Consider the following 24,531-nt stretch of genomic DNA (forward strand, 5'->3'; position numbering starts at 1 on the left):
ACAGCCAGAGGTGACGCAAATGGCTGGAGGGTTGGAGGCTCCTTCACTCCTGTGTTGGTGTCTGGGCTGCGATGACTCAAAGGCTGGGCTCATCTCTGGGTCTTCAAACGGATCTCCTACATGTGGCCTCTCCAGGGGCTGCGTTTCAAGAGAGGGCGTCTGGAAAGCCAGAATTCCATGAGAATGGAATTTCTTCACATCCTCATCAACACGTGTTATTTTTGGTTTGTTTGTTTGTTGTTAATAGCAGCCATCCTGATGGGCGTGAGATGAGATGAACAGTAGTTTTGATTTCTCAATCATATAATTAAAGCAACCAAAATCAATTTCTTATATTCCTTCCTGGTTGGGATATAAGCAGTTACTAAAAGGGTCCTGGTTCTACTGTGAGACCTGTTGTCTCAAGCAACTCGCTGATCATTACAGAGAGACGTTATCCAATAGAACTTTCCACAGTGTTGAAAATGTTCTGCATCTGCCCTGTCCACTGTGAGTAGCCACTAGCCACATATGGCCACTGAGCGCTTGTAATGTGGCTAGTGTGACTGAGGAGTTGAATTTTAAATGTATTTAATTTTAATTAACTTTAAATTTTAAATAGCTGCATGTGGTTAGTGGCTACTGCATGGGACAGCCCAAGTCCAGGGCATTCTTTTTAGCTTTTAAGACAGAACCATGCAGTCTGTAAATAGGAAGCTGCTGGTGTTTGCTCTAACTCTCAAGGAGAGATCAGAGTCCCATTAGTCTTCTATCTAAGGAAAAATCCTGAGTCATTTCCACTCACTGCCAACACCACTTCCACCCCTGTCACCAACAAAATAAAACCAAGCCAACTCCGCTCTTTGAAGTTCTGGAAATATTTGCGTAGGTCCTGGCACATTCTGTGTTGTGTTTTAAACTTGTGCTTTGCTTGGCTTCAGGATCTGTATGAGGCTGGAGAGAAGAAATGGGGGACAGATGAGGTGAAATTTCTAACTATTCTCTGCTCGCGGAATCAAAATCATCTGTTGCACGGTAAGCGACTTGCCTCATCTTCCAAAGAAACTGTTTGAAAGATGGTGAAAAATTCTATTACCCATAATTGGTAACCTTTTTTCCTTTACTCAGGACAGAGACCTTAATTGTACTGAGCTTTCCTAGATGTCTTACCTTGGAAATTTATGAGTACAAGGTACATGAGGGCCAATTCTGAGAGATTAATTATGAATAACTAGCAGATAGACAACGTATTCATAGAAGTTTGACATTCCTGTGTGGAGGAAACTGACCTTCACATAGGCAGTCCTTTTTCTAAAGCAGCTCCACTGAAATTTAGCTATATTAAAAAAAAAAATCTTTAGTACTTCAGCAAGCAATAAAATAGAAACATTGCTTGACATTTATTCCTATGTAACATCCAGGTTGTAAAGCTAATAGAAGTGATTTCTTTAGCTGGTATGTTGCATAAGATGAATAGTGGATAATTGCACATTTTATTTCCTATGTGTAGTGTTTCTAATTGGCTTCTGATAATGCTGGTCTTTGTCATGTGCTTTTAACTTCTTTGGGAAAAAAGATCCTATACAGTTGTAGAATATTTGGTGTCAGATTTATTTTCTTCTTGTAAACAGCAATAAAGGTTTAATAAGATATTTCATCTTTTATATAAGCTCTTTAGGTCTTTACTGCTAGATCCTAATTTTACAAACCTCACTAGGCCCTTATATCACAATTTACAAAACTTGCAGGAAATTTGAGAATGAGTTTGCTAAATTGGAAACATAAACAAAGTAATTGAAAATTACAACACATTTGGAAGTTGCAATTATTTCAGATGTGCCACAGTGACAGTAGGTGATTAATAAATGCCTTGGGCTCTCATCAGATGCACCAACTTCTGACTAAGCTCCCTATTTTTTTGCCTTTCCTTGCCTGATTACTCACAACACAAATCTCCCCCTGGTGGTGTTTTCTGAGAATTGCAGGAATCCCAGAAACAATGCAAATACATTTTTAACAATTTTCACTTCCGGGAGAAAAAATCAGTAGTTGGGCAGTTATAAAATATCTGCTTGTAAGCCACTGGAAGAAAATCTTTGAAACATTATTTGGATAAAGAAAACATAATTTTCTTACCAACCAACAGTAATAGTGAGGATTCAAAACAATTGTTTTGTTAATTCTCTTCAAGGTACAGAGCTAAGCATATTGTTGAGCATTGTTTGTTACAACATCCCAAAAAAGCAGCTGTATTTTCCCTCAATTTGCAGTGGAGAATACTGAGGCTTAGATAATGTGTCAATTAGATTTTTTAATTTCAAGCAGTATACACTGAATACTTACATAGGAGAAGAGGAAATAATATAGAATGAGACAAGAGGGAAATGGAAAATACTAGTGGCCCATTGAATTGAACAGAGAGCTAAACAGCTCCAGAAAGAATAGAAATCAAGGCAGTTCTGGGGATCTCGGTAGAAGGGACTCATGGATTTATTTGTGAGACAGAGTTTCCTAAAATCCAGTCTCCATTAAAAATGCTGATTCTCGAAGCCCCTACTTCAGACTGGCTGACTTAGAATTTCTGAGAGTGACACCCAGGGAGTCTAAGAGGTTTCCAGGTGATTCTTATGTTCTCTGAGGGTAAAGATGACTCGGTGCTCTTGGCCATCCTCATGGTCTGCTCAATTGAAAAATTCCCAGGAGGGTAAGACCAATTTGTCCTGGTTGGAGGAACTGGTCACTCATTTGTTGGAGCTTATGGGGTATCCTTGGATTGACAGCCCTTTGAGAATCATTTTGATGGGGCTGGGGTAGCATCCCAAAGAAGGCAGGTAAAACAGATATCCTCTCTAAGAAGGCTCTAGAAGGAGGCAGCAGGAGAGGAAAATATGTCCATAGTATTCAAAAATACTTGGTAAAAAAGCAGAGAACATTTAAATTATCTTAAGATCTATTAAAAGATGCAACCAGCTGTTATCTAATGTGACTCAGTTTTGAAGAGGTAGAATTGCTCTAGTTCTGATGAGCCAAAAGGAAGATGAACATACAGGTGACTGCAAAGCCAAAATTAAAGAGACATTCTGCTTGTTAAGGAAACCAAGAAAATCTCTCCAGAGGTTATCTCCATTTTAAGTGTGAGAAAACAAGGTCCCACGTAAGGAAAGGATTTGCCGGACGTCCTCCAAGACTCACGATATTCCTTCCTCCTCTCCTTTGGCGCCTTCTACTTGCCATATGCCTCCTGCCATATTGCTAATTAGTTTCGTCTTGAAATATACCAAAGAATAAATAGTGTGGTCTAGTTAAAAGATACTCATTCTCTCTGTAGATTTTAGTTTCCTCTATTTTTTTTTATTATTTATAATTCCATTTTGTTACTGTTTGTAGTGTTTGATGAATACAAAAGGATATCACAGAAGGATATTGAACAGAGTATTAAATCTGAAACATCTGGTAGCTTTGAAGATGCTCTGCTGGCCATAGGTAAGCTGGTAAGAAATGGGAAGTGGAGAAACACACATTTATAGACTTTACTCCTTATTATCAGTTTGGTGCCATGTTGGCTGTAGAAATTTTTTTTCGGGGATAAAAAAAATTGTTTAAATCACTCATGATGTGTGATCCAGAATTTTAAGCAAGAAATGTTAATATACAACTTGATTGTAATTGTACCACGTGGCTTTATATATTTTATGTCCTCTGTTCCTTTCTATCTCAGTACATGGAAAGGGTAATCTTATACTAGCTGCATCTTGCAAGTCTGTGAATGGTTAGAACTAGTAACTGTTTCATGTGGTACAGATCATAATAGTCTTTTTGAAACTACATGCTGCCTGTTGCTTTAATGGCCTTTATTAATTATTTCTCCAGGAACTTGACAGTAAATTGAGGGTACTCTCTATCTGTGAACGGGCATAGCCTATTGTAGGGAAAATGGAGTCACTCAGGCTCCCTGGCCAGACATCCGGTGCCCAGTGACTCAGCTATGTTGTCCCACACGCGCAGTACCCATGTAGTGTTAGCATAATTTGCACTACGCAAGCACACTGGTTAGCTCCTGGGTAATACTTGGCTAGATGCCGGCTTTGTTTGCCTTGATATATAAGGCAGGCGGGACTTTCTGCCACCACCAAGGCCACTGAAGCCTGTGTACTGCTCGAGAATAAAGACACGTCAGAGGTACATATGGCTCCGAGAGTTTCTTCGGTCTGCCCGAATCTCCAGTGAGCCTGCCCAGTCTTGAGCACTTGCAATACACCTATGCTCATAAAACACTGGCTCAAATTTTTCGACAAAGCAATCAAGAGATACTACTTCATACCTTGTAGAAACAGAGGGAACTACTGTCACTTTCTTCTCGTAGATTTTATCTGTAACCTTTTTTATTATCTCTTGACAGTAAAGTGCATGAGGAACAAGCCTGCATATTTTGCTGAAAGGCTTTATAAATCTATGAAGGTAAATGGCCTCATTGTTAGCATCTGAATGGCTCTGCCGCGTCTTGTGTCCACCTTCCTATGTTTACTTATATCCCTCACACGAATTAGCCAAAATCAGCCTGAACTATTCAGTTCAATTTTTCCAATACTTCACTGAGTGCCTGCTAATAATGATGCTGGGTATTATTTATTACTTATAATGTGTGATCACTGTGGCTGATGATTTGCATGTATAGGTTAAATTTATCCCCACAACAGCTCTATGGGGCAGGTGCTGTTATCAGCTCCCGTTTTACAGATGAGAAAACTGAAGCACAGAGAGGCGAGGCAATTTGCCCAAGGTCCTCAGTGAGGAAAGTAATGGAGCAGGGGTGTAAACACTGGCAGACTGGCTTCAGAGCCTCAGCTCCAAACCATGCACTGTACATGCAAGCGCACTTATTGAGAACCATGGGAGCGGCAAGAAAGATCAAAATGCAGTTTTTGCTCCCAAAGAACTTCTAGCCTTGAGAGGAAGGCAGGTATGTGCAAAACACCAGTAAGAACAAAACAGAATGTAAGAGAACTCAAATATTACAGGAACACAGAGGAAAAGGTATTTTTTTTTAATGTTTGTTTGGAGGGGAGGATCAGAAGAGAATATATAAAGAAGCTGGTGTATGAGCAGGACCTTAAAGGAAGTTTTACATCAGGGGATTTCATACACTAGGAAGGATGGTAGAGCTGGGAAGAAAAGGATAACATGGTGGGGGCATCACGGTAGGTGAGGCAGACAGGCTGGAAACACGGGATATGTGTCCAGAAGGGCAGAGAGCAGTCTCCCCTGGTCAGAACTCAGAGTGTGGGAAAGATAAGTTGGGGAAAGCCTTGAACCCCACGGTGAGGATCGATATTACACGAGCCTCTAAGGTTATGGGGCAAAGGACGTCATCAGGGGACTGATACCTAGTCTTGCCGTGATAGACCACAGACCAAAGCATTATCTGAAAACCAGCTCAGCTTTGCTACGCGGGAACCTTGTTCTCTCCCTTAGGGCCTGGGCACCGATGATGACACCCTCATCAGAGTGATGGTTTCTCGAGCGGAGATTGACATGTTGGACATCCGTGCGAACTTCAAGAGGCTCTATGGAAAGTCCCTGTACTCTTTCATCAAGGTAAGTCCCGGGAGCCTTGCCTTAGCCCAGGGAAAGCTCTGATGAAAGGGGGGCTTTCTGACCTAAATGTTTAGACACTTTTTATCCTCTTCTTCCTGGTAGCTATCATCCCCTTTTAGTTGGTACTCTTTATTTATTTGGATATTTCCAGTCTCTCCTTTCACATGGATGTTTAAATCTCTGCCAGGTTAGAAGCTGGAAATGTTTGCCTTCTAAATATAGTAATTATTTTTTTAATTGAATTACAGTTGGCTCACAATGTTGTGTTAATTTCTGGTGTCCAGCATAGTGATTCAGTTATACATGTATATGTATATTCCTTTTTTATATTCTTTTTCATTATAGGCTATTGCAAGGTACTGAATATAGTTTCCTGTGCTATATAAGACCTTGTTGTTTATCTGTTTTACATATAGTAGTTAGTATCTGCAAATCCCAAACTCCCAATTTATACCTCCACCCCTCCCTTCCCCCCTGGTAACCATAAGTTTCTTTCCTATGTCTGCAAGTCTATTTTCGGTTTGTAAATAAATTCACTTGTGTCATTTTTTTTTTTTAGATTCCACATATAAGTGATATCATGTGGTATTTTTCTTTCTCTTTCTGGCTTACTTCACTTAGTATGACAATCTCCAGGTCCATCTGTCTTGCTGCAAATGGCATTATTTCATTCTTTTTTATGGCTGAGTAGTACTCCATTGTATGTACATACCACATCTTCTTTATCCAGTCATCTGTTGATGGACATTTAAGTTGCTTCCATGTCTTGTCTATTGTAAGGAGCACTGCTGTGAACATTGGGGTGCATGTAGCTTTTGAATTAGAGCTTCCTCTATTTATAAGCCCAGGAGTGGGACTGCTGGATCATATGGTAAGTCTTTTTTTTTTTTTTTTTTTTTTTTAGTTTTTTAAGGAACCTCCATACTGTTTTCCATAATGACTGCACCAAACTACATTCCCACCAACAGTGTGAGAGGGTTCCTTTTTCTCCACACCCTCTTCAGCATTTATCATTTGTCATAAATATAGTAATTATCTCATGTTGACCCCAGACAGAGAAAGATTATATTTTTAATGAACAGTTTTAAGAGCGCAATTTTCCACTTCTACCTGCTTACAATGAACGATAAGCAACTGAATCAGTCCTCCAGAACCCCACCCAGGGCCAGCTGAGATCTGCTAGAAATATGAGAAAGCATAATAGTTCTCCTGGATTGCTGTTCTTTACCAGGCACTGGACTTCTAGGAGTCCTAACATGACGTGGGAGTGATGAGAAATGATTCCTGACCCTCAGAGTCCCCCATTGCTGGGATTTTGCTTCTTGAGGAAGCCAGAAGGATCTCAGGAATATGAAGTCAAAACTAAGTACCCGAGAAGATGGTGTTGCCTGCCCAGAACACTTCAAATCAGGATTTGACCTGTGAATTAAATATTCTGAATCCTACTCACAGCTTGGAGAGATGTAATTATTAGGTGATTTGAGCTGCAGAGTTTGTAACTATGTCTGCAAGGAAGGCATCTGGGAACTTGTTTCTGTTGCTGTGTAATGTGTGAGGTCACTTTATTTTGCAGAGCTGAAATATGGCTAGCTATAAGTAAAACAGTTTTAAGATTCAAGGATGACCATAAATGAAGCTATGGGAAAATATATCTGTAACATATAATGCAGGATTAATATTCCTATATAAAGAACATCTAAAAGTTACTGAGAAAAAGGAGAAAAATCCAAAAAGAAAGCTGGACAAAAAAAAAACCATGAGTTTCATGAAAGATGAAATACAAATGGACAATAAGTACGTAGAATGTTTAATCTCATTAATATACAGTGCATTGCAAATAAAAACAAATCATTTTTCACCTAATACCTTAACAAAGTTTAAAGAGATCATAAACAGCATTGAGAAAGTCTTAGGAAAATTCGCCATCTCTTATGGAAGGACTGTAAACTGGTCTAACCTTCCCAGAAGGCAACTTGGCAATCAATGTTTGAAAAATAAACGATACCTCTTATTTAGCTATTTACATGTTTAAGAATTTCTTAAGGGAAAGTAATGAGATAAAAGTGCACTAATCCACAGAATGGAGGAAAATATTTGCAGATCATATCTGATAAGGGTTTACTATCCAGAATATATGAAGAACCTCTACAACTCAATAACAAAAAGACAAACAACCCAATTAAAAAATGACAAAGGATTTGAATAGACATTTCTCCAAGGAAGATATATAAGTCAACAATCACATGGAAAGTGCTCAACATTGTTACCAAAACCACAGTGAGATACCACTTCATACCTACTTAGATGGCAATAATTTTTTAAAAATGGAAAATAACAAATGTTGGTGAGGATGTGGCAAAATTGGAACCGCATGTATTTCTGGTGTGAGTGTAAAATGGTGCAGCCACTGTGGAAAATGGTTTGGTGCCTCCTCAGAAAGTTAAACAGTAGACTTACCATATGACCCAGCAATTATACGCCCAGGCATATACTCAAAAGAAATGAAAATGAGGACTTAAATACATACTTGTACAACAATGAAAACATTATTCATAATAGCCAAAAGGTGGAAATAACCTAAGGGTCCATTAACAGATGACCAGATAAACAAAATGTAGTGAAAATGAATGAAGGAAAATGAATGAAGTTTCTCATACATGGATGAACTCTGGAAACATGCTAAGTGAAATAAACCAGACACAAAAGGACAATACTGTATGATTCTACTTACATGAAACATTTAGAATAGGTAAATTCATAGAGACACAAGGTAGATTGGAGATTACCAGGAGCTGGAGGAAGAAGGGAATGGAAAGTTATTGCTTAGTGGTTATAATAGAGTTTCTGTTTGGTTATGAAAGGGTTTTGGAAATAGACAATGATGATGGTTATACAACAATGTGAATGTAATGAATGCCACTGAATTATACACTTAAAAATGGTTAAAATAGCAACTTTCATTTCATATATATATGTATTTTACCATAATAAAAAATATCTATGAAAGATTTGAACAAAATCTTTTGATGAAATGTGAAAAAGTACCCTAAGTATATTTTCATCATAGCATTATTTATATTACTTTACATTATTTATATTTGCATAAATAATATGGTATATATTTATATTATATAATTTATTATATGTTATATTTATTTTTACTAACCATTAGAAGATGACTCAAATAAATTATGGAAAATTTATATAATGTAATAATACTGTGCAGACACTAAAATGATGGGGTACAAAAATATTGATTGGCTTGGCGAAACATCACAATAAATATATTTATATTACATATTTATATACATACACACAGTCACACACACACTCACACAACACTGGAAAACATTAAATTTAAAGACTACATTGCCATCGCTTCTTGGCCTTTTGGCTAAGATCAAGGGAAGAATATATTGCCCATTCAATACAATTGTCGAAAGGAACAGAATTAGAAATATAAAATATGTAAATAATAGAAAAAGACAGAAATAAGATAAAAATGTAAGTCATGATAATAAATAAGCTCTTAGATTAGGTTAAAATATAAAATCCTACTCCATGCTGTTTGTAAGGAGCAGTTGAGATACAGTGATATGTAAAAAGCTTTAAAAAAAAAAAAAAGGCCAGGGAAAAGGACATTTGAAATAAATAAAAAAGGAGAAATAAATTAAAAAAAAGAACAAATAAAAAGAAGAAAACAGGGGTTATACTATAAGTAAAAAGAATAATTTAAGGAGATAAAGCATTAAACAGGAAACAGTGGATCACTCTATGTTGATAAAAGCAATGATTCACAACAAAGGTTATATTGTCACAAAACTTCAGATGCCAAATAGTATTGTATTCAAATATGTAAATAAGAAACTTGAGGTTCCAAAAGAAGATGTTGGAAATACTATACTAGATAGATTTTAACACATCCTTAGCCTTTGGCAGATCACTGAGGCAAAGTATAAACGAGGATGTATTAAGACGGATTTTAGTAGACATATATTAAACTTTCAATCCTATAGATAGACATTCCATCTTTTCTAGTGCCCCCTGAAGCGCCAACAAAAACTGATCTATAAATTAGACCATGAAAAAGTCTATGTAGAAATTATAGAAGGACGTTGTTGAGCTCTCAAGGAGAGTAACTACCATGACTTCCAGTGCTTTGACAAAGCCTCAGGTACGAGACCTTCTGGCCAAGCGTCTGCGATTTTGTATCCATGGGAGTTGCAGCTTCTGTAAGTTTGATGTGGCTGCACCAAGGAAGAAGGCACGTGCAGATTTCTACAGAAATTACGATTCCATGAAAGATTTTGAGGAGATGAGGAAGGCTGGTATCTTTCAGAGTGCAAAGTGATCTTGGAATGGAAAGAATTTCTTTGGGTTGACTTTATCATTTACCTGTGTTCCTGAACTATAAAACTATGAACTATGAATATCTGGGTTAAGGAGTAGTTTCTCTTGATCAATAAACAATTAACAAATAAAAAAAAAGAAAAGAAATTATAGCACCTTTCTGGAGGACTATTTTGCAACCCATATTAAAGAAAATGCATGATCATTAATCTGGTCACTCCCATTTTATGAAAATGTATCCTGAATAAGCCATTAAGAAAATGCACAAAAATTTATAATATGCTTATTGCAGCAGTGTTTTAATAATAGTGAAAAATTGGAAACAACATAAATACCCAGTGGGGAGCAGTGATCAAAAAATTATTTTATCTATGTACAATGGAATACTCTGTAACCATTGAAGAATGGTGTTATAGAGGAATATTTAATAAATTAAAATAGGGAAATAGGCCATATTAATTTAAAAGAGCAGAATACAGAAGAGTGCTATTCTCACAGGCATCTATATGCATAGAAAAAAGTCTGGAAGGCTGTGCAAAAACCAAAATGTGAGGAATAGTAATCTCTAAATGTTCGAATTAGGGATGATTTTTACATTCTTCTTTTATATCTTTATTTCCTACATTGAACAGGTGTTCTTTTTGTAACAAAAAATAACTAATGTCATTTTTTTTAAATGCAGAATCCAGGCAAGATTGAAGGAGTTAACCTAGATGACCTTGAGCTGTGTGTTCTATTTTAAAACCCATTTGTCTGACCCTAACTTTGCTTTCCTTGCCCCCAGGGTGACACATCTGGAGACTACAGGAAGGTACTGCTCATTCTCTGTGGAGGAGATGATTAAAATAAAATCCAGAAAGGATAGGAGGATTCCCTACACTTTGAATTTTTTTTTTTTGAGTTCATTTTTCTACACTGCTATTAGCATTATCTCAGAATACTTATTTCCAGTTAAAACGCCTACAGACACCTCCTAGGGTATAAACTGTATTATTATTCATCTATAATTACTCATTATGATGCTTTAAAGATCCACTTGCATTTCAAAGCTTATAAAACCTAAAAGGAGATTTAAAATTAGAAATTAAAATGTATTCCATGTTTTTAACAGATCTCTTCCTCGTTTGTGTATCACCGAAATTGGAATATATCAAATTATTTCATGTTTTCTTTTTGATGAAAACTATTGAAGTGGAAGACTAGAAGCCTGTTTTAAAGTCACTTTTCTTCCCTAATTCTAGTTTTTAGAGACGCTAACAATTTCTTGATGTGAAATTGTGAGCATCTAGTTAGTAAGACCATCTATCCAATTTGCTATTTTACATACTCGTAGTTTGAAAGCATGCACAAATCTCCTTTGTTTAGGTTTTTGTCTGAAGTGTCAGTTGATCTTTACTAAGTTTGGCATGGGAGACTTCCTCCATCACGTCTTATGTTAAAGCCACTTAGTCTCTCCAGGTCGAAGTATACCAAACTCCCCAACTTGTCTGAGCAAATTAAATTCAGTGTGGTTATACAGATCATATACGTCTGCCTACCAAACATGAATGCTAAACATTCCACAATGTTATGGTTAATAATAATAATAACAAATAATAAAATGAGAATAATGGCCTTAATCTAACTTGAAGATGAATGTGAAAAAATTGTGTCAAATTACATATTCTGGTGATGGTGTAGTGCTCTGAATTTACTTTTTACTGAAATTTTTTGTGCTAAAAATAATTTTTTAAGTCATTTTCAATTTTGTTGATTTGTAGTAATTTACATTTGCACTGTGCCTTTCAACTTTAGAATTATTGTAAAGGTGTATTGGATTTAATTTAAAAATTCAGTTTGTATACAACATGGAAAATAATTTTAATAAAACATGGTTTCTTTCAAATGAGGTATATTCTTTCTCTGACTGACTTCTCCACTTGGGAGTTTTTTTCATCCTGGACCTTGAAAGGAGATATTTCTGAAAGATTTGTGTTACTTAGTTTCTATTGGAAAGTACATTAAGAAAAAAAATAACATATTTAATCTTATGTACCCCAGTGCTGTAAAATGAATGTTCACAATTTACCGAACACTACTTAATGATGTAAAATAGTATATTTAATTTCTCTAGAAATGAGTGATGCTCTCTGTTCTACTGAGTAGAGCATTGATATTAAATAAGAATATTTGTCTTCTTTGAGATAGTATAAATGGTCAATAGGAAAAGATGCATAACATGTCTAATCATTAGGAAAATGCAACTGAAACTGCTATGAGAAACCACTTCACACCCACAGGATGGCTACTATAATTAAAAAAAACAACAATGACAAGTGTTGGGGAGTATGTGGAAAAATTAGAACTCCAATGCACTGTTGTTAGGAATGTAAAATGATGAATCTGCTGTGGAAAACAGTATGATGGTCCCTCAAAAATTAAATCAAAAACAGCATTACCAGCAACTTCCCTTCTGGGCCTACCCCTAAAAGAACTGAAAGCGGGACCTTGATGAGATATTTTCACACCCATGTTCATGGCAGCATTATTCACAATAGCTAAAACATGGAAGCATCCCAAGTGTCCATCAACAGATAAACGGGTAAGCAAAACGTGGTAATACACAGACTGGACTATGATTCAGCTTTAAAAAGATAGGAAATTCTGACACCTGCTACCCCAACAATGAACCTTGAGGACATTATGCTGAGTGAAAGACGCCAGTCACAGGACAAATTCTGTAGGATTCCACTTAGATGAGGTCCCTAGAGTAGTCAAATTCATAGAGACAGAAAGTAGAAAGGTGGTTGTCAGGGGCCGGGGAAGGGGATGGGGGAGGTTAGCGGTTAACAGGTATAGTTCCAGATTTACAAGAGTTATGGGGACGGACGGTGGTGATTGCACAATGATGTGAAGGTACTTCATCCAACAGAACTGCACACTTAAAGATGGTTAGGATGGCAAATTTTATGCTGTGTATGCTTTAACACAATAAAGAAACCTTTTTAAAATTAAAAAAAAAAAGAATATTTGTCTTCTTTGTTCATTCTGTAATATCTGCTGTATTTTGATGGGTGAAATACAAGGATTTGTTTTTTCAGTTTGTTTCTACTTGCCTATTACAAGTGCTTGAGCTACTCATGAAAGCTATGTACATGAATCCTTAGTCATTCCAGTTAATAATAGGTAACAGTACTGCTGCTTCAGTACCTACCGAGAAGAGCATGGAATCTCCAAATCAACTTTATTTGGCTTTGGAAGCATTACAAATTTTTGTTAATCTTATCTTTAAATTACACATGACTTAGCCAAAATTTTCAAACACATTGCATGTTGTCAGGAAGCTTTCTAGAGAGTAGGATAAAGCCACCCTGCAGGAATGATTGTTATATTGAACAAGCATGACTTCTGAATGTAATTATGAAGCAACTGTTTTTTCTTCCTCTGTCCCTTTACATTTATTCATTGGGTCCAGTTCTCCTGTCTTTAGATAAAAATTCAGATAGAGGATGGGGTTGTGACTTTTCTGGTCATTCTTAGGTTTTAAAAAGTCCTCCTGTGTAGGTAATAAAACTGTCATTTCCGTGATTAGTATTTTCAGTCAAAATTCCAAACTTCATTTACAGTTGAGGCCTCTCCCCTCATTCAGCTCTGGCCTGTTGCCAGCAGGAAGCTGGCATTTGGGGAAGGGGATGTGATGGGCTTCTCTTCTTTCTCCAACTAGGCTTCCAGACAGACACCCCCCACCTCCGACAGGCTGCCTCAGCCAGCCTCTCCCAGTTCAGATTTCTCCAAGTCCACCGGAACCCCCAAACTACATATACTGCTGATGGGAGTATAAATTGGTGCAATCATTTCAGAGAGCAATTTGGCAGCAGATGATAAAGCTGAAAAGTTCCCAGCAAATTCGCTTCTGGGGATCTATTTGGTGAATCTTGCACACGGTGTTCATTGCTGCTCTATAAAAACATTAAAGTAGAAACAATCTAATTCCCTCACTGAAGGAATTTGGGTTAGTCACACAATGAACAGTGAAAATTAACTAGAGATTTGTCAATTGATTAAGTCCCAAAAGTATAATTTTGAAAGAGAAGAAAGATGTAGCATGATAGGTATAGTATGGCTCCATTTAATTACATGTCTCAACCTGCAAAAGAAAATACATGGCTATGGATACATTTATAAGAACATGCATGGTTTGGGCAGAGGGTATAGCTCAGTAGTAGAACACATGCTCAGCATGCACGAGGTCCTGGGTTCAACCCCCAGTACTTCCATTAAAGATAAACAAATAACCTAATTACCCCCCCCAAAAGTTTTTTTCATAATTAAAAAAAAAAAAAAGAACATGCATGGGAATAACGATAAACCACAACCTGAGGATAATGCTCACTCCAGTAGAGAGAGAAAGACAGATTCTGAGAGAGAGCTTCTGCCTATCTGTATTGTTCTATTTAAAAGAATGAATCAAAGCAAGCATAATACATTTTAGTAAAGTTAAAGTTTTTACTAAAATTAAACTTATACTTGTGGGACCATAGGTATTTATCATATTACTCTATTTGAGTTACTCATTATAAATATTGTTTGTGGTATTTCATTGTAAATATTTTCATTATAAACATTTTCTCCAAAAGGTAGCACAAGGGAGTCAGGGAATGAAAGCAGACTGTCCAGGGTCCATAGTAGTGGCTGCATACTTCAGGCAGACACCTGTAGTTTTTTGTTCAGACACCTATAAATTTTGCTTGATCCTCCAGAAGGCACTTTAAGCCGTGACAGTCCTGGTGCAGACCCTATTCAGACGTCCCACTGCCACTGGGAGGGAAGGAAAGGAGTCCGGGGAAGGCTTGCCATAATCAGTCTAGGTCAGCAGAGAGGTGATGTTTAAGAAACCAAGGGACTGGCAGAGCTCCACATTCTAGGTCCTCGTCGCTTGGAAAGCTTGCGCAGGGCGTGACCCTAGCATGTGGTGAGTTCCTCCAACGAAGACCCCAAATAGCTATGTCTTTGTTGCCCCTTGCCTATCATAGGGCCCAGTAGACATATGGAGGTCAAGGAACCTTTGCAGAAAGAAAGAATGAGGTGGAATGGCTGGTCTTGCTAACACAAAGACGTGTATGAAGCAATCCTAACAGCTAGGTCGGCACCCCCAACTCGGGGTATTGTGAGCGCCCAGCCGACCTCGCGGTAGAAAGCGCCGGTCTGCACACGCACACCCCCGCCCCCGCCCTCGCTCCCGCCCCGCGCATCCTGTTCTGTGCAGGCTCCACCTGCGACGCCCTCGAGCCTCTCCCCGCCCCTTCCGGAGGCTCGCCGCGCGCAAGCGCCCTCCGGTCCGCGCTTTGTTGCGAAACCGAGGGGGTGTAGTCCTGCAGTCAGAGAGCGCGGCGCGGCCAGACGCGGCGGGCGGGGCGGAGGATGGAGGCGGTAGCGTTCGCTGCAACGGTCGGGGCTGCGCGTGAGAAGGTGGCGGTATAGGCACCCGGGCTACGTGGAGGCCGGCGGCGGCGGCGGCGGCCGGGCCATGGCAGGAGACTGTCTCGGTTGGGCTCCTTGAGGTGCGCTCCCTGAAGTCCCGGGGAGCCGTGACCCATGGGCTCGCTGAGCAGCCGGGTGCTGCGCCACCCGGGGCGAGCCCAAGCCCAGCAGGAGCCGGGTTCTGCGGCGGGGAGCTCGCCCCGGAGGCCGGAGGCGGGCGGCGACGCGGCCGGCCACGGCTTCTGTTACTGTCCGGGCAGTCGCAAGCGCAAGCGGAGCAGCGGGGCCTTCTGCTACTGTCACCCCGACTCCGAGACAGACGAGGATGAGGAGGAAGGGGACGAGCAGCAGCGGCTCCTCAACACCCCTCGAAGGTACGTGTGGGGACGCCCGCACCTGTTGGGCAGCTCCTGCGGCCGGGCCTGGGGATGAGCCCGGTGCCCGGTGCGCTTCGCGGGCTGCGGCGCCCCCCCAGCCTGGGAAGAGCGGGCGTGTGCCCTTGTAAAAGAGGGAGCCGGTCCCAGCCAGGGCGGTTGGGGAGCACCTGGGGAGATGCTCATGTTCTGGGTTGTAAACCACAGACGCTGCCAGGGTGGTGTGACAGCCCCAAGATGAGACTGAGAAACGCCAAGCCGGAGCTTGCGCCTCATTAAACCTTAGGCGGGGCCAGCTGGCCTTCCGTGATACCCCTCGGTCCTGTCTGAGTGGTGGCAGGAAAATAAGCTCTTTTGCATCCGGCTGCCTTGAATAGTACAAGACGCGTAAATTTAGTCTCTGAAATGAGCACCGCTATTGTCATCCACACCGTGGAGGGGAAGTGATTACATGCAGGAGTTCTTAACTGTAAAGGTGAAATTCATCAATAGTGTGTACATTTGTCAACGTCTCTAGTACCCGTAGTCGCTGACCATGGATACTTGCTAGCCGTTTTTAGAAGAGTTGGAAAACAGAATATTTACTTGTTAACTAGGATGTAATTTATAAGTAAAATATATTTTCACATAAACAATCTAGTTGCTCTTTTTTTTAAAAGGTCATCAGTGGGTCACATGGATGTAATTTTTTAATGAAACTTCAAAAGATTCTAAAATTTCATGCTACACGTGTTACATATTTATTATAAAATGAGTCTTGTAGATAACTCTGTTAACAGTTGGGTTTATGAATTTTTTCATACAGTTTTAAGTCTGAATGCTCGTATTTATTTACAAAAATGGATCCCCACTGTCAAATTATTCAGTTACCTTTTGGAGAATTAGTATAGTATAGTTTTAAGAGCTCAGATTCCGAGTATGTGTATTTTGCACTTAATAGCCTTATTTCCTCGGAAGTAATAGGGGGATACTAATACTTGCCTTATAGGGCTTGACAAGTATTAGAATGCGTACAATGCACAGTGCCTGGTATGGAAGCACTTACTGAATATTATATCGCCTTGATGAATTGGCTTCCCTTATCTTTACAAAATGTAAAGATATTTACATCCCTGGTAATATAATCACTACCACTTTCTTTTGATAAATGTTTAAATGGTGTATCATTTTCCATTCTTTCCCTTTTCATCTGTCTTTAAAATAGGTATCTTGTAGGCATCATTTAGTTGAATCTTATTAAAAACCCAATAGTATAATCTCTGCCTTTTAATTAGTATGTAGACCACTTATATTTAATGTCGTTATATAAATATATATGTCAGTGTCCATTTGAAAGAGAGAAATCATACAGTAATTTGATAGGGAAAATTATAAAGATATAATCGTATTGACAAGTACCCAGTGATTATTAAAGGTAAGTTACTAAGGTAAAGAGATCTCTGAAAAATACAGGAATAGAGGACATGGGGGCAGTCACTACTTCTAGGGCTGAAACAGAACACCCAAGAAAGGAGCAAATGTGCAATAGGGCCGCCTTTCCCAAGCTGAGACTCAGATGCTGGCGGCATTGTGGCTGTAGCCCACTAGGTGGTGGAGAAGTTTGCTGAGATGCGGTAGGCTGAGTCTGGCAAGCAAAAAACTGCCTCTGTCATGCCAGCAGAACTTGCTTAGAGGCTGTCTGGCCCATGAAGCTGAAAATACTTACTGTCTAGACCTTTACAGAAAAAAATTTGCTAACTTCTGATCTATACGAGTGGAGTGGAATGGAAAGTCTTTAAAGCAGGTCTTTATTCGAAAATGCATCAGAATCTAGTATATGTTGTATCAATGGAAGATGCCTAGTTCATTCACCTCAGCATGGATGAAAGGTGTAAGAAAAAGGTGTAAGACCAAGAATTTTGTGTGTTGGCACTAATGTGCTTCCTGAGGTTGTCTGGTGTGCGTTTCCAGCTACTCCTTGAAAAGCTTTGGCTTCCAGGCCCTCTTTCCACCTAATACCGTTTTTCCAGTGCGTGTTTTACTTTTACGTTAGTAACACTTAAAACTCAGTTGTTCTGCAACCAGAACTTGAATGTTTTGTCCAGAGATTGACTCTAAAAATTGAAATCCAGTAAACAGTTATTTGTTGTTAGAGCTTTGTAAATACTGTTCACTGCAGAGTCAAGCGGTACTCTAGGATTATAAATCCTACTTCGTGGGTCCAGTGTCACAACCCCTTGTTTTCCTCTTGAGAGAAGTTTTCTAACGTCATAATTAAATGGAATCTTTTTCTTACATTCCATCAAGTGCTATATAAGTCTGGCCTTGTTTTTGTTTGAACAATGCCTTTCTTTGTTTTGCTTTTTTATTTTCCTGGAGTTTCTGACTGCCTTCCCTCATTACCCCACCATTGACAAAAAAAAATAGTATTCCTTCGTATCTTCAGATTTTCCTATCTTTCCAAACACACTTGCATGGAGTCCTTCTTCTCTAGACCCAAGACATCCCTCCTGGGTCCCTCCATCTTCCTGGGTCCCTCCATCCTCCTGTTCAATCTGGACCCATTGCTCTCTAGGTCTACCCTTATCCTGGGGCTTACTTTAACCCCATCTCTAGGAGTGGATCCATTGTTTTCTGTAGCCTGTGACTTCTCCTTTCAGAACTCATTTAAGGGAACTACATCCTCAAATATTTTCCTAAGAAAGGTGCAAAAGAAGGTAATTCATGCTTATCTACATGTAAATTTAGTCTCTCACTGTAGTCGTCTTTTGACTAGGTATAGAAATCTAATCTAAAATAACTTCTGATGTCTTTGATGGTATCACCTCATTGTCTCCTGCCCTACCACGTTGATGATGCTGGTCTAATTCTCTTCTCTTTTTAGGTGACCTTTTTTCCTCTCTGAAACTTTTGGAATTTTTTTCTTTGGTATTTTGGAATTTAACGTGAATGTGCTTACTGTAGGTCTTTTAATGGCCATGATGTTTGGTGTTATCTTTGTTTTCTCTTTCTTAGACCCCTCTTAACTGGATTTTGGATTTCTTAGTTTGTACCTCTTTCTCTTTTTTTCCTTTCTAGGTCTTTATGTTCTGTGAAGTTTCTTTCTGGTTTTTTGTTTGTTTGTTTGTTGGTTTTTGGCTTTTTAATTTTAGCAACCATGTTTTTGGTTCCTGAGAGCTTCTTCCCCCCGTGTTCTGAGTAATCCTTTATCATAGCATCCTACCTTATAAATGTAACAATCTCAACTCTCTGGATGTACTAATTAGAGTGTTTGGGGTTTTTTAAGTTCTTTTCCCTGAATTATGTTTTTTTCTGTCGCCAATTTCTCTCTCTTTAAAAATAGTCTTTAATGCTCCTAATTTTCCTCATGTCAGGAGAGCCTTGGTTGTCTGCTTTAGAATGAGTAACTGGTTGTGTGTGTGTGTGTGTGTGTGGAGTAAACAGATCTATTTCTACTAGGCCTCCCCTTTAAGAAGGAAGACTGACTACTAAGCTGGATACGGATGGGATATGCTTTGTTTTAGAGCAGGGATTCCCAAGCTTTCACAGTGTCTTAGTAATCAGTGCCTTAGTGTCTTGGTAATTTTTTTCATGGGACCTCTGGTCCTAGAGAAATCTCATAGTTAGATCCAAACATCTCAATGGTATAGATTGCATGGTATCTGAAAAATGTTGCTGTTTCCTTGAAATTTAGCATATTCCACATCTCCCCCTGAGTTCGCTGTGATGCTCCAGGTGCTGTGGCACACAGTTTGGGAACCATGATTCAGGATGAATAGGTTGGGAGCTAACAGGCTACAAATTCCTCAAATGCCAGAATGAGGATTGCTTTGTCTGGGGTGCTAACACCTACACCAAAGTTTTAGAGCTTCCTGATAGAGTTTTTCTATTTCCTTCTAGAAAAACCTTGGGTCTGTTTGCATCAGTTATCTGTACTCTGTCTGTACTCTGTGTTCATAGAGTGGAGGAGGCCATTATGGGTGCAAATTTCCCCATTTGCTGCCTCACTTCTCACTTCTGCCTTCTATTTCCCTTGAGACCTCATCCTCCCAACTGCCCCCCCTCCGCCCTCCCCCCGGGGGTTCTGAAGGGCAGGTGAGCTTCAGCCTCCAACCTAGACCTTCATGATACGTTGTGGGCTGTGGCTTTCACTGCTCTTTTCCATTCCAGTTTATTTTCCAGCTTCCAGATCCATGAAATTCTCTCATCATGTAATAAGCTCACCCCAACCTTTTTCTTGTTATGAATTTATTCCTTTCTATACTTTTAACCTTTAATGTAATTTGAGGAGAGTTCTGTCAGGAACTGGAAACTACACTGTCTCATGTATTTCATGACCCAGAGAAGTGGATATTGTCAGTGTCCTCTTTTCACATCTAAGGTAACTGAGCTGTGGTGGAGCTGATGCTCAAACCCAAGTCTGTCCACCACCAAAGCATGGGCACTTTTTACTGCCTGAGGGAAGAGGTGCTAAATACGCTAAATAAAGATACTATCTGAAACAACTACTTCATTTTTTTTAAAAATCCGAAATTTTTAATTACCAGGAAATGTGTCAGGAATATAAAAGATACTGATCAGCCTCTACCTAGGGTTTTTCTTGTTTACTGGACCATCTTGAGCAATGATTGTCAGTCTTAAAAAAAAAAAAAACTACAACTCTCCCTTTAAATTAAATCTTACGCACAAATCCATGATGTTTACAAATACAATATATGATGCTGCTCTGGTTGAAGTTAGGTGGGATGCCCAGAGTTCACTCCTCAGTTTTCCCTGGTGGCCGCCAAGACACTTTGCCACTGAGCATAGTTTTGGAAATAATTTGTCCAAGGCTGCAGACCATTTGTCCAAGGGGTGGGGGGTGGGGCATTTTAAGGATTTAAGACTAGTTTGGTAATAAAATAAGATTAAAGGTTAATTATTTTTTAAATTACTTGGGTAGGTGAAAACATTTTTTTAGTATTTTATTTTTTGGCAGGGTGGTGGAGGAGGTAATTAGGTCTATTTATCTATGTGTTTATTTATTTTTAGGGGAGGTACTGGGGATTGAACCCAGGACCTTGTGCATGCTAAGCATGCCCTGGGTAGGTGAAATGTTTATTCTTCATTTTGTAGTTGCGTAACGCTATTACCGCAACTGTATAGACGTTCTCGGTCGTGCTGATTTCTAAATAAGGAAAAAAGCAAAACTCATCATGCTGACTTTTCTTTATTGAATAGGTAATTCATTTTAGTTCAAAAATCAGAAATTATAAAAAGGTATATAGTGAAAGGTCTCCCTCCCATTCTGCCCCCATCTATCTCCTGTTCCCCTTCTTGGGAGTAGAGTGCCCTAGAGATAAGCACTATTATTTCATGAGCAGACATTTGAATATATAATATCCCTTTATCTTTTTACACAATGGGCAGATTGGTCCTATTTAATAGAAATTGAGCACCAGGAATATTTTGAGTTATATGCAGAATCAGTAAAACATTCAGTTTTACACATATGTAATGTTTTGCATTTCTCTTAACAGGAAAAAATTGAAGAGTACATCCAAATATATTTATCAAACATTATTTTTAAATGGTGAAAACAGTGACATTAAGATCTGTGCTCTAGGAGAAGAGTGGAGCTTACACAAAATATATTTATGCCAAGTAAGTATTTTTTTCTATTTGAGTAACCAAGGTAGTCACTTAAAACAACTCAAACTCATACAACTCTTCTTCTTTCTCGTAGCATTTCACAGTAATCTTTTGCTTGAACAGTAGTTGTGTTAAGTCCTGATGAAAAGTCTTGTTTTGCAAGAAATATGGTGAACATTGTTAGTGAAAACTTAGTTTGGTCTAGAAAACAGATTTTGAATTTTTATTATCCTTCCAGCCTAGAAATACCTTTTTGCCATTAGTACAGTAGGGTACTTATTTTGGTGTCATCTGTTGACAAAAAGGGAAAAAGTTGGGGTGAAACCATTGAACATTAAAGTTAGGATTGCTGAATTTATTTATTTTGCACATGATTATTTCAGTTTGGATAAATTCAGCTGAAATGTTGCTTTGTAGTTAAGATTGAATGTAAATGGAAATTCTTGACACTTACTCTTCTGTCTCTCCCAGAAAATGCAGTTAAAGACAAAACCAAAAAAGTATATGGACTAAGTCATTTAGCTGATATACCTATTTGATGTTTGTGAAAACACCATTGCCACCCCATTTTAAAAAGATCCAAAGCTTTCGAAATAGAAGAAAATATTGTTCTAATGGCTCAAATATTTTATTCATTTCTTCTTTCCTCAAATCTGTGTATTCTTTTTTCAAGTCATTGTTCTAGGCAGTGGGAATAGAACAGTGAGCAATTCAGTTTTTTCCTATGGATCTTATAGTTTTCCTCTCTTCTTCACGGTATGACAGTAACTACTGGTAAGACTGTATGGTATTAGATTTTTCTGTAGAAACACTTGAAAGGAATTTTTTTCTCTTACATTTTAATCATGTTTTTTATTTAATATTTTTTGAACAAATTTACTTTGGCTTGACATACATAGCCCAGAGACTATTATCAGAATATTGGTCTCAACTTGAAGACATGGTCCATATCTTTCTTTTTGATCTTCAAAAGCAATTTTGTGAATTTAAGGATGAAAATGCCTCTGTTAAGTCTTTTCCTCCCAAGAGAAGCTGAATTGGTCATAGTGCAAACCTCATGCTAAAATCAAGTCCCCTGAGGACAGAAATAGCATTTGTTTTGTTTCCTGCTATATTCACAGTGCCTTAAATATACTATGTACTCAGTAAATTTTTTAAAATCAATAGTTAGTATTTGATCCATTCCAAAGTAATTCTAATTATGAGAGATGGTATCGAGAAAGTAAGACTTCATCCATTCTGGTATCTTTTCCAACTCATTCTGGAATTTTCTAATTAGATAAAGCTAAACTTTGGATTTTCCCTAATTTCTTGAGGATCATCCTATTAGTGTTGAGTTGGGAGCAGTCTGGACCCTTCACAGCCACTGACATAAAGACTCAACAGTTTGAGGGCTTGTAGTTTTCCCTTCTTTTCCTCAATTCATTATTATGCATCCACCTTGTGTATTGTCATATGTTTATGAGAGATTCTTAAATATATGACATAATTTTTAGGCTTGAATTTAGAATGTCATTGAAAAGGAAAACATATACATGTAATATACTCAGAAATTGTTTCAACTGGGTAAAAAGCTAATGAGGTTCAAATAGTAACATAGGAATTCAATTCAGATAGTACGATGAGAATTTGGTTTAATTTTCATTAAATTATTAAATTTCATTAAATTAAACAAAGTATTTTGATAAACTATTAAATGTCCTTATCTTAATTTATTTTCTCCTGTAGACAGATGTGGCAGTTCTTTTTCTCTTGAAATAATATGGATTAGCTTTGATAGAATACTTGCTTAGAGTTAGAAATGGGAAAATAATTTGTGTGGTTTTTTTTTTTTTTTTAAGTCTGGCTACTTTTCTAGTATGTTCAGTGGTTCTTGGAAAGAATCCAGCATGAATATTATTGAATTGGAGATTCCTGACCAGAATATTGACATAGAAGGTAACCACCACCATAATACTTTTATGCAAAAATCATAAAAACATAATCTTTTTATTCTTTTGGTAGAAAATAAATATTTTTTCTTCTAACCTTGTAGACTAGAAAAAAGCTCCATTTAACACCCCAAGGTGACAGCTTTATTTTAATTTACTCCATAGTTTATCAGTTGTGTTCTACCTGTCTGTAGTCTTATTTAGTCACGTGGGCCTTATCAGTCTGCCTACATTTATAAATATAGCTGCCTGGCATATGAAGGATGTAGAGTGAAGGAAGAAAAAGAATGATCATTTACTTCAACTATATAGAAAAGGCAGTAAACAGTATTCATTGATTGTTCCCTATATATGAAGACCTTTTCTGGGAACAAGTGTATGAATCATGTAGGCAGCATTGTTTTAGAACTATAAGGGTCCTTAGATGAGGAAGCTGAGGCCCAGGGGATTGAGGTAACTTATTTTAGGTCTCAGAGCGGTTCAGTGAGCCTCGATCAGACTGTAGGTCTCCTAACTCCTACTCCAGTGCTCCTGCTCCTCTTTAATAGCTCAAGTGGGAGTACCCAGTACTCACGTCTTGGGCAAAGAGAAAAGAATATTTATAAAGCAAATCCTGCAGGACATGCATGAGAGTGGCAGTAGAGAAAAGGCTGGACAGGCTTAACTAGGCGTCTGGGGGAGCGTGAGCAGGGACGGGCTGCTCCGCACTCCCCAGTGGTGGAACACTGAAAGCACCAGGGTGGAGAGCATCGTTGGGTCTGTGTACTTGTACTGAGTGACTGGTCTACTCAGGGATGTCTTTATAACACTTTTTCCAAAGGTGTCTTGATTCTGACCACTAACTTTAATTAAGATTAGCTATGGAAGAACCTAGTGCAATTTGGTAGAAAAATGGAAATGTATAACATTGTTATTAAATAAGCACCATCAGTCCATGACCATTACTAGCAGTTTAGTTAGTGATACTGATTTTATCCCTTTATTACATGCTAGATTTAGACATATGTCTTCGTGTATGAAGACGGTCATTGTTATTTTTGTAATATTCTTACAATATAATTGTTATTTTGTTCTACCTGTGTACTTTTGCTTTCAGCACTGCAGGTGGCATTTGGGTCACTGTATCGAGATGATGTCTTAATAAAACCTAGTCGAGTTATTGCCATTTTGGCAGCAGCTTGTATGCTGCAGTTGGTAAGTATCCACATTATTCATAAAAAGGATCACAGTTT

General features: G+C 38.4%; 2 protein-coding genes across 3 annotated transcripts in view; both read left to right on the forward strand.

Moving 5' to 3' along the window:
- Positions 1-11,812, forward strand: part of ANXA4 (annexin A4) — a 63,625-nt gene extending 51,813 nt beyond the window's left edge. For both annotated transcript variants that reach the window (XM_032497738.1, XM_032497739.1), the window contains 5 exons: positions 921-1,014; positions 3,367-3,462; positions 4,379-4,437; positions 5,452-5,574; positions 10,709-11,812. In XM_032497738.1, the coding sequence (XP_032353629.1) occupies positions 921-1,014; positions 3,367-3,462; positions 4,379-4,437; positions 5,452-5,574; positions 10,709-10,768 (432 nt within the window). In that variant the 3' untranslated portion in view covers positions 10,769-11,812. The remainder of the gene's footprint in view (positions 1-920; positions 1,015-3,366; positions 3,463-4,378; positions 4,438-5,451; positions 5,575-10,708) is intronic.
- A 3,453-nt stretch (positions 11,813-15,265) lies between these two features.
- GMCL1 (germ cell-less 1, spermatogenesis associated) overlaps positions 15,266-24,531 on the forward strand; it is a 42,228-nt gene continuing 32,962 nt past the window's right edge. Inside the window, exons 1-4 of the mRNA XM_032497740.1 lie at positions 15,266-15,758; positions 21,257-21,380; positions 23,210-23,306; positions 24,396-24,493. Of these exons, the coding sequence (XP_032353631.1) occupies positions 15,499-15,758; positions 21,257-21,380; positions 23,210-23,306; positions 24,396-24,493 (579 nt within the window). The 5' untranslated portion in view covers positions 15,266-15,498. The remainder of the gene's footprint in view (positions 15,759-21,256; positions 21,381-23,209; positions 23,307-24,395; positions 24,494-24,531) is intronic.

The sequence above is a fragment of the Camelus ferus genome, chromosome 15, assembly GCF_009834535.1.
Source record: "Camelus ferus isolate YT-003-E chromosome 15, BCGSAC_Cfer_1.0, whole genome shotgun sequence".
Taxonomy (NCBI): domain Eukaryota; kingdom Metazoa; phylum Chordata; class Mammalia; order Artiodactyla; family Camelidae; genus Camelus; species Camelus ferus.